The sequence below is a fragment of the Hyalella azteca genome, unplaced genomic scaffold, assembly GCF_000764305.2.
Source record: "Hyalella azteca isolate HAZT.00-mixed unplaced genomic scaffold, Hazt_2.0.2 contig16424, whole genome shotgun sequence".
Taxonomy (NCBI): Eukaryota; Metazoa; Arthropoda; class Malacostraca; order Amphipoda; family Hyalellidae; genus Hyalella; species Hyalella azteca.
This window is the reverse complement of record NW_025946248.1, coordinates 10,729-20,799: the sequence shown is the minus strand read 5'-3', so window position 1 is coordinate 20,799 and position 10,071 is coordinate 10,729. Positions and strand designations below refer to the sequence as shown.

General features: G+C 39.3%; 2 protein-coding genes across 2 annotated transcripts in view; both read left to right on the top strand.

The window, feature by feature from the left end:
* Positions 1-342: 342 nt before the first annotated feature.
* LOC108664508 lies at positions 343-5,131 on the top strand. The gene is made up of 4 exons (XM_018151103.2): positions 343-381; positions 1,880-3,451; positions 3,910-3,999; positions 4,247-5,131. The coding sequence occupies exons 1-4, from the start codon at positions 370-372 to the stop codon at positions 4,433-4,435; spliced, it is 1,863 nt and encodes a 620-aa protein (XP_018006592.1). The 5' UTR covers positions 343-369; the 3' UTR covers positions 4,436-5,131.
* Positions 5,132-8,722: 3,591 nt separating this feature from the next.
* The window catches only part of LOC108664507, a gene marked incomplete in the record, with an annotated part of 5,943 nt that continues 4,594 nt past the window's right edge, over positions 8,723-10,071 (top strand). Inside the window, 1 exon segment of the mRNA XM_047884893.1 lies at positions 8,723-9,160. Coding sequence (XP_047740849.1) covers positions 9,070-9,160 — 91 coding nt within the window.

Here is a 10,071-nt window from a genome sequence, read left to right as displayed (position 1 = left end):
CTTAAATGAATAACTAAGGGATCTTCAATGCAGCGGTATTCATTATCCTGAATAAAAAATCCTACAAAATCACTGTAAAAAATCATTCATTCCCTGCTTGAATTTTCGCTCAAATCTGGCCAATCTTGGCATTCAACTTTTGTCGATAAGAGCTTCAGTGCACAGGTTGAGTTTACTGAACGAAAGCGAAGAGGTTGCGTCAGAAGAAGTGCATATAGAGAATGGCTGGTGAGCAGCATTCGGACACAGCTGACGTTACCTCTAACGTAATTAACAGGCAAAAGCGAAGGCAGGCTATGGCTTCTTGCTAGTTTTCGTTTTTAGTTCCTCGTCAACGGCGTTACGAGGAAGGTTTTGTCGCGGGCACGAATGGATTCCTTGGTGAGTAACATAATTTAGAAAAATGCATCTTCCGAAACAGTAATCAGTTCAAAATACTGTTTGTTTATCGAAATCAGTGTTCCGGTATCCAACTCCGGTGTTCGTTAAAAGCGTATTAAAGAGAGTACAGGTACATTATACAATTGTATGTTATCGAAAATCAAAGAAGCACAAAACTGATAAGTTCCATACGCAAGAATTTGGATCAGTTGTTGAAAAATTAATGAAAATCCACATTAATTCGAAATGTTCATGAATGATTTTATAGCACTACTTGCATGTTAAGAATAGTAATGACACCTAAAAAAATTTTGAGTGACATTCGCATGCTCAAATTGCCCAAGAAAAAATATGATGCTGCTGCTATGTTGAATAGCCATTTATGATCAAGCCTGAAAAATGTAGCAATGCCATTTGTTGTATCGTGGTCATTGTCTAGCTATTATTATGGTCATACTCTGGAATAAATTAGTCATATACATGAGAATCGAATATATCAATCTCATATATGGAATAAATAGCATATAAGTCATGTTCTATTTTTTTGTGATGCTGTGGAAAGGTGGTCGAAACCTGTATTGGTAACCATGATCTGGACATATTGTTGCATGATGGCAATAATAATATGATCAGGGTCAGGTGTGATGGTCAATATTTTATGATGTAATAGATACACTCTAGGAAGTTTCATACTCAGGTTTTCTGTACTTTCAAAATTGTAATTGTATGTTCGAAAATCTCTCCTAAATTTTTGTTACATGCATGATCAAATTCTGAAATTGAATATCAATTGTTCTAACGAAATTAACATCACCTATAGCAATCAATAATATGCACAGGCAATTATTTTTCGTCACTCATTGCTTGTGTTTTCTGTCTAATATAACATAAATGGATGCAAGTTCATTTACTATAGCCCGCAGTGTCAAGTCACTAATCACTTCCTTGTTGTGTTTTCGGTAACGGAAGGAGCACGCTGGCAGAGTCATTCATTACCATTCGTAGCTTTAATTAGCGGTGTGTGCTTGCAAGCGGGACTTTTACCTGTAACAAATACCCGCAATAGCCAGTACAAGCGTCATTCCTACAATTCCTCGCGCACATACTAAAAAATATTAGTCTTTTCGCGTTATTCGAACTCAATTAGAATCTCGGCCGACAGGAGCGTCTTAACCACTCAAACGCTCTCAGACACAATGCATTCAAATATCTCACGCGCTACATAAAGTATGAAACAAAATAACATGGATAAATATATCAATAAATTTGAATAATTTATAATTTATGAATAACAATCAATTGCCTGTTCAGTGCTCGTCAACATATGAGGGGAATGTTGCATTCGTTTCTAGAGCCACTTTAGAGATCTATCATTTTATTTTCAATCCCTGTTGCATGAGTCGACCTCGTGTCTAATTCAATTGGGAAAGCGCAGATGACACTAATATAAGTTAGATAACCTATATTCTAATGTTATCATTTCGTTTTGACATTACAGTGCGCGGCAAAATGGCTTCTCGTGGTGGCTTCGTTGATGTCGTCCACTTCAGTCAGTGGCCAACACAAATTGTTATTTCCTGCCAGACCTCGCCTTCAAAAATTGTTCGGCTCAATCCATCCTCAATTTTCATCGATGGTTGGTCATTCAGCGGACGAGAGGTCGTCACTCGCCACGTCTGCAGAAGACGAGCCCGCACCTCGCACTGACGATATAAGTTTTCCCGCTTCTTCGCCTTTCTACAAAGCTCGTGTACAGGAAGGAAATAACGCTTTGCGTCTCCCGAGTACCTGCTACGGTAGCTGCACGTATAAAGATGACCATTTTGTGAACACTACGCATCCTGATTGGCTCGACAGCTTTCATCGTGTCAGGTTTGAACACACATTTATGAACGAAGCGGATAAGAATTCAAGATCCTTCAGATCGCGATCGGTATCTGATGACGGTGTTCGACCAAACACATACTTGCCATGGGGTGATGCCAAAATTCGGAGAAGCAGAGGTAGCCTCCGATTTATAGATCCCAAATACCCGAACGAACAAGCTTTTGTTAGACCCTCAGTAGATGAGCGTATCAGAAGCTCACGTTTGGTATCTGGCACTGCATCGGCGCCACATTCACATTACCAGAGGTCAAGCTTTAATGTCACATCCTTATCCCACGATAAAGCCGCTGGTGCATTATTTGCCTTGAATGACCAATCCAAATATATTAATAACGAACAATGGAATATTCTTCACGAACCCAGGGATCACCTACAGGCGCCAAAAGAGTTTGTTCACAATGTCCTCTCCCTAACCTCCCCGATTGAAGACTTGACTAGTACAGCAGTTCCTTTGGTTGCCCAAAGTTTGCCGTATCGACGTCGAAGAACTTTAAGTACTTTTCCTAGAATGTCTTCAGGCAATCGGCATCTTAATCGGAGAAGAAACAGAAAACGGAACCGAACGGAAGGAAAAAGAAAACGACACTTCAATAATATTGCTGAAATAATAGAAGCACAACGTCAAGAATCCAACAACGACAGTCATAAAAATGACATTGCTCTCGATCAATATTATGAACCTCCCTCTCGTGAGGGTAGCATTGAAATTAAAAACCGTTCAATTCCTATTCACTATTCAACAAGAGGTAGAAGCGTAACAAAGCGTTTAGTAGACGACGAACAGAATGGCGATGCTTATTTTGATGCAAGTCTTTTAGGGCGCGCTGTTGATCAGTTCGAACAACCATCGGGCACCAATGGCTTCTTCGCTGACCCGTCTCAGCTGTCAGGCATTTCTGACTTCGTGAACCGACCTTTCATCGATTTTGGAGCCCCATACAAAGCGAAACATTTCTCAAGCTCATTTCCGAACACGGGACAAGTTCACCATTCAACGGTTTATGCCGACAGCTATACGCATAAACCAGTCAAACTTATCACTTCTAGTTATGTTGAGCCGTCCGTGTATCAGCCCCAGGTTTTGCCGAAATCTTCGTCCAGTTTCACATATGAACCACAATCTCAAAACTACAGCCCAAAAGGATCACATGAACCAGCCACGGAGCATCACACCTCATATAAGGTTAGAAAATTTCGAGTTTCAGTCAAAGGTTTCCGCTGGAGACTTGGGCTTAATTTATAAACCTCGTCGTGGAGCTAACCCTTGTGTATTGCAACAGTTTTTCCCATCCAGCTAAATTTTCCAACTGAATATCATGAAGCGTCTTATTTAACGACCTCGCAATGGATAGTGAACTCAATTAAAACACTTCCCATTTTGTAAAAACTAAATATAAGGAATTGGTTGAAAACGAGCACTGAGCACTCTTTTATACATTCCGTTTAGTTTCATAATATTAATATAATGCCCAGTTCTTCGGAATTATTTTATAAAACCAAACAGCTTTACCCAGAGATTCGCCTAAGTTCACAGGTCTTGGTATAAAGTATTTATTTTTAGCATATTTAAGTACTATATTCAGTACACTCAATCACAGCCATGAATTTTTGGATGCTTATATAACATATATTTCGTCACAGGGACCTTATTCGTACCGTTTTGGGTACGGCGTCAAATCGAAATATCACGGCACTCGGTTTCAGCATAAGGAGCAAAGACATGGCAAAACGGTAAGACTTTACTTACTTAACATTGATGATTTTAGCACAAAGATATAGCGCGGTAAACATCAAATACACATCAGGTGCCTAATATCAAGGCATGTAAAAGTGGTGAAGTGTCCTTTGCACGTGTCTTGCCGGTATCACGTTCATTTGATTTAATTTTGTGCAGTTGTCAGGCGCGTATAGCGTTGATTGCTATAATGTTGTTTTGGTTTCCAGTGAGTATCAAGTTCATTAATTAAATCCTGTGCAGGTGTCTGGAGAGTATCGCGTTCATTTGCCGGACGGGCGCGTGCAGATCGTGAGCTACACCGCGGATGAGAAAGGCTACCGCCCCGTCGTGACGTACGCGCATCCCGAAGGAGGCGCGGCGAACTCTGGGACGGCTCACCACAAATCCCGCTCCCTCAGCCACAGCCAATTCAACACCTATCATCGATGAAATTGGAGCTGACAGAACCGTGTAAAGTGCACGAGAATATGGAATGGTTTAATGGATTGCTAATGTTACAATCGCTTACAAACTTAGCTATCTATGGAAGAAATATAGAAGATCGTCTAAAACTTCATTAGACATTGATAAATTATTATTTGTATAAATTTAAACTAATAGGTAATCGAAGCTGGCAGGATTATTTGTCATTACGGCACAAGTTATAGACGCTTGCTATTTAGTCAATCAAGCGTGTAACTGTAGTTAAGATCTCGTTTAAGGAAGTAAGGAATGAAAGACCCTCCACGCCGAAAGATTATATAGTTTTAGATTATAACGAGTGATCTCCTATGAGACATGAACATTCTTAAAAATGAAACTTTTTTGAGCGGAATAATTCTCCTTAGTGTAACATGTCAGCTATTCGACGCTCTTGCTAATAAAATGGAAGAGCTGCTCCGGTGAACTGATCATTAATGAGCAACCCTGACGAATTCCCTCTATATACATATTCATATATTTACTTTACTCTTGTACTTTCGAACGTATATTTGCAGTTTTTTCGTAATGATTTCATAGCGTATGCCAAGTTAATTTTAATTCTGTCAAAGTTTATCGAAAGTGTAAATGATTTTATTCCAATTTGTTATAGTTTGTTTGTTTTTCTTCTTACTACCTTTCCTTGTTGATCAATCTTCAACTTTCAGGAAGATTTTGTTGATTTTTAAATAAAACTCGAACATTTTTATCATTTGTTCTTCTTAATTCCTTTATTTCTCTAGCCAAGTATAAAATAGGGGAAAATGAGGTTATAAGCCTTTACGACTCGAGGGTGCGAATGGTACGGTTATTAACCGCCCAAAACGCTGCAAACAGCTAGGACTAGTCAGGAACTCCATCTACGCCGTAAGCAGGCGGCTAGTCGATCCCTTTAAAAGATATATCCAGAACTACGATGGAATTTTCTTTTGGAAACTTAGCTTTACTTCTTCAGTTTTGAGTTGAAATATTCGGAAACCCACCCAGTCATACTGAGCACACAAGGTTCATCAGCGAGGGGTAACTCAACTAAGATGAACTTACATCAACACCCCGTTTACAATGTACAAAAAAATGGGCTAATAAAATCGTTTATATGCAAAAAATAGATAATATAGAATATTACAATAAAATATAATCATAGTATAATCCATTGGTCACATAAAGATAATTGCAAGTAGATATAAGATAGAATAACTCTCGAAGATAACTAACTCAAGATAATCTAGACAACAGGACATTGACTAAAAGCGTTATCAAATGCAATGAGAAGTACTATCACATGATAAAATCGCAGTAATAAATAGTTTAACCTTCTTAGAACATGACTACAAGTTATAATCGACTTCTTATAGAACATCTACCTCTAAGATCAGTAAGATGTCGAGATTGCGTCCCCTCACGCAAGATGGCGACGTAGTCATCTTACCTTAACGATGGGATCGTAGATTGATAGCACTTATTTACGTACAACAGTAAATCACAACAATTATCACAATAAAAACAAAGTTGTTTGACAAAATAATCGCACATTAAAGCGAATAAATCATAGGTCAAGTAATAATTTACAATTAACATATCATAGAATGATAGAAATTAGTCTAAACGTTGTCGGGGCTAGCAGACGACGAGTGGCGCTTAGCAGACGACGGTAACTTAACACTACCGATAGATAATATCACAGAAAAGGAGATTCCTTGTTACAGTGAATAGGTCTACAATAAAAATAGGTCTACGCATTACTTAGTCATACATATATGAAATCCTCGAGTTTAGAAATAATATCACACTTAAATGAGATTCAATATTTCAGTCATAAAATAAATGTAGTCAACCATTAACTAGTTACTAATCTAAACACAAGATCATCATTGATAGAACGTATGGTTGAACAGGTACTCATACAGACAAAAAATATCACGAAATATGTATCCCCTCATACATATATATGTTTTTTTTCAATTTCATATTCGTACTTGCCCATCATCTTCCAACGAGCATTATATACCGGCTCATGCTTGGATGTTTAAAATACCATTCGTTGCATCGTCACGCGATGCGCTAAGCTCGCGCCAGCATCGTTGCGCGATGTACTACGCTCGCGCCACCATCGTTGCGCGATGTACTACGCTCGCGCCACCATCGTTGCGCGATGTACTACGCTCGCGCCACCATCGTTGCGCGACTAAGCTCGCGTCAGCATTGGCGTGACATATCATGAGTTTGTGCCAACATCGACATGGAATTCTCTTTGCTTACGCCAGCATCGTCAAGATCAACCTGCCTTAATCAAGTATGCCTCAGCATCGTCACTCGTAACGACGTATGTATGCTTCAGCATTTATTAACGACGCTTCGAATGTAACAAAATTTAATTTAAAGTTATAGGAAGCATTGAGGATAAATGACATTGAGCAGCCGTTTGCCCTGCCACCTGAGAGAATCTCACAACCAGACAAGGTCTCAGAGCATTAAAATCGAGCAACTTCATCTCAAAATCCGCGATGAGTTCAATAGGCCCCGTGACATCCCTGACATCATCAAACTCAACGAGACCGTCACGCCCACTGTGCTGGAGAAACCCAAGAACATCGTCATCTTGCTGTGACAAGACACCATCCCACCGACGATAGTTTTTTTTTCAATTTCATATTCGTACTTGCCCATCATCTTCCAACGAGCATTATATACCGGCTCATGCTTGGATGTTTAAAATACCATTCGTTGCATCGTCACGCGATGCGCTAAGCTCGCGCCAGCATCGTTGCGCGATGTACTACGCTCGCGCCACCATCGTTGCGCGATGTACTACGCTCGCGCCACCATCGTTGCGCGATGTACTACGCTCGCGCCACCATCGTTGCGCGACTAAGCTCGCGTCAGCATTGGCGTGACATATCATGAGTTTGTGCCAACATCGACATGGAATTCTCTTTGCTTACGCCAGCATCGTCAAGATCAACCTGCCTTAATCAAGTATGCCTCAGCATCGTCACTCGTAACGATGTAAGTATGCTTCAGCATTTATTAACGACGCTTCGAATGTAACAAAATTTAATTTAAAGTTATAGGAAGCATTGAGGATAAATGACATTGAGCAGCCGTTTGCCCTGCCACCTGAGAGAATCTCACAACCAGACAAGGTCTCAGAGCATTAAAATCGAGCAACTTCATCTCAAAATCCGCGATGAGTTCAATAGGCCCCGTGACATCCCTGACATCATCAAACTCAACGAGACCGTCACGCCCACTGTGCTGGAGAAACCCAAGAACATCGTCATCTTGCTGTGACAAGACACCATCCCACCGACGATAGCTGAAGCCCTCATCTCTACGGATTTGACTCCAGCTATTGATCTCATATCTACCGGATTTTCTGAACTTTGAGATTGTTTCGGAGTTATTTTCACGGTACCAAATTTGAGTTGTATCATATTTATGCGCACCGTGTACTTATTTTTCTACATAAGTTTCTGTATTCAATGTTTCCTACAACTTCTGTTCAAAATTGTACTGCTGTATCCTGTTTACGTATGTCATGTACTTATTTCCACCAAAATTTCTTTCAAAATTTGATGCTTCTTGTAACATGGAAATGAATGTTTGATGTTCGTTGCATTAATGTTAATAAACGAAAAATACTTCCTGATACATGCCTTTCGATCTATCAACGTCATCTGAAGAAGTGTTCTACTCGCTGATAATTGAAATCGACGAATTCCCTCGGCAATCTCCAGGAAAATGGCTCTAATAAAAATACGCATAGGAAAATAATGAGTAATACCCATTTTAAAAATTTCAAAACCAAAAAATGCACGTCTTTCATTTATTTAAACCAAACATGTTTTTGAAGTAGACCATTTATGTAACAATAATGGATTTATGTACATAAACATAAATCGTTCATCACAGAAGTTTGCCTTGATAGGAAAAAGTCTAAATTGGAAAATTACTTATCAAATGAAAGAACGATTCTTATAAGAAATATTCTCCTAATACTTTGTCTATGTTCTGATGTTTTATCTATAACATGGCTAAAAGCCATGCGTTCATGAAGATTCTAAATCTTAAAATACGAGACTCAAATTTGTCCATCAACACCGTAGTTTCTGAAGTGTTTTTCTAAACTTTCCTGCGTTTAGGAAATTGAAGAGCGTTTCCTTCAGTGGTGTCATTGTTTATAAATGGGTCGTCATGGCAACGCCAGACACACACGCTCGCTTTTCGCAAGAGGTTGCATGTCAGCGTTGGCGACATTCGTAGCTAAATGCTAGATTTAGCTACGTAAATTGTTCGTGAGTCAGGAACATGTGTGAATAACAAGCACATATTAATTATGCTAAAATTTAAGATAAATAGAAGTTTATATGTAAATATTAGATCCAGTGATAGATGAACAAATCTGAATTCTGCCGAGTTTCAAACTAAATTGTTCTCTTGAATTCGTTATCTGATAGAGAATGATTACGATGCGTCCCTACCAGTATTCAGCCCTGATCGGACTGACTTTCTATTGATAGAGTTGAAATATCAGGGTCTCAGTATTATTTCCATAGATAATTGAGGTGCAACTCTCACAATAATTGTGTATCTTAGATGTTACAATGCCGCATAAGCGCGGCGAGAGCTCAGGCTCGGACTGGGACAGCATCACCGAGCAGCCATCCATTCTGGCGCCGGTACCTTCGCTGCCAAGTAAGTCCTACTTTTAATGTCAGATAACTCATTGAACTTGAATAAATTAGATCAAATTACGTAATATGATACGCTTTTTAAATATTTGATTTAAGTTTTATATTCGATTCGTGTAGTAATTAATGATTAAATATATATTTTGCGCAGTATCTATAAACTACTTTCAATATTGTCATATTCAATTATTTTTTTCACTACAGGGTAACACAAGTCATGATGTTACACTAGACTTTGCCGTGTAAACATTCTATGTACAATGAGGGAGAAGCAATAGAACGACGTGAACTATGGAATTGATTTTATACACTTTCTAATGAGTATTTTATTTCATAGATAAAACCATTAGTTGTTGAGAGACGAAGCATTGATGCGCATGGCAGAGTTTCTGGAAAAAAAATAAATAAAATCGAATTGTTACCTGAGATTACATAAGTGGTTAATTTGGCAATTGTATAGGGAATGTTCATTTTATGTGGTAATTATTAAAATGACGAAAATAATTGGTCTGTATAAATGTTGAGTGACTGGAGGTCATGTGCCAGACAGAAGGTCATGTGACAGACAGGAGGTCATGTGCCAGACAGGAGGTCATGTGCCAGACAGAAGGTCATGTGCCAGACAGAAGGTCATGTGTCAGACAGAGGGTTCATGTGCCAGACAGAAGGTCATGTGCCAGACAGAAGGTCATGTGCCAGACAGAGGGTTCATGTGCCAGACAGAAGGTCATGTGCCAGACAGAAGGTCATGTGTCAGACAGAAGGTCATGTGCCAGACAGAAGGTCATGTGTCAGACAGAGGGTTCATGTGTCAGACAGAAGGTCATGTGTCACACAGGAGGTCATGTGCCAGACAGAAGGTCATGTGCCAGACAGAATGTCATGTGCCAGACAGAAGGTCATGTGCCAGACAGA

Coding starts and splice junctions, on each gene's coding strand:
- LOC108664508 (XM_018151103.2), top strand. Junction 3,452..3,909: donor AGCATCACACCTCATATAAG/GTTAGAAAATTT, acceptor ATTTCGTCACAG/GGACCTTATTCGTACCGTTT. Junction 4,000..4,246: donor AGCAAAGACATGGCAAAACG/GTAAGACTTTAC, acceptor AATCCTGTGCAG/GTGTCTGGAGAGTATCGCGT.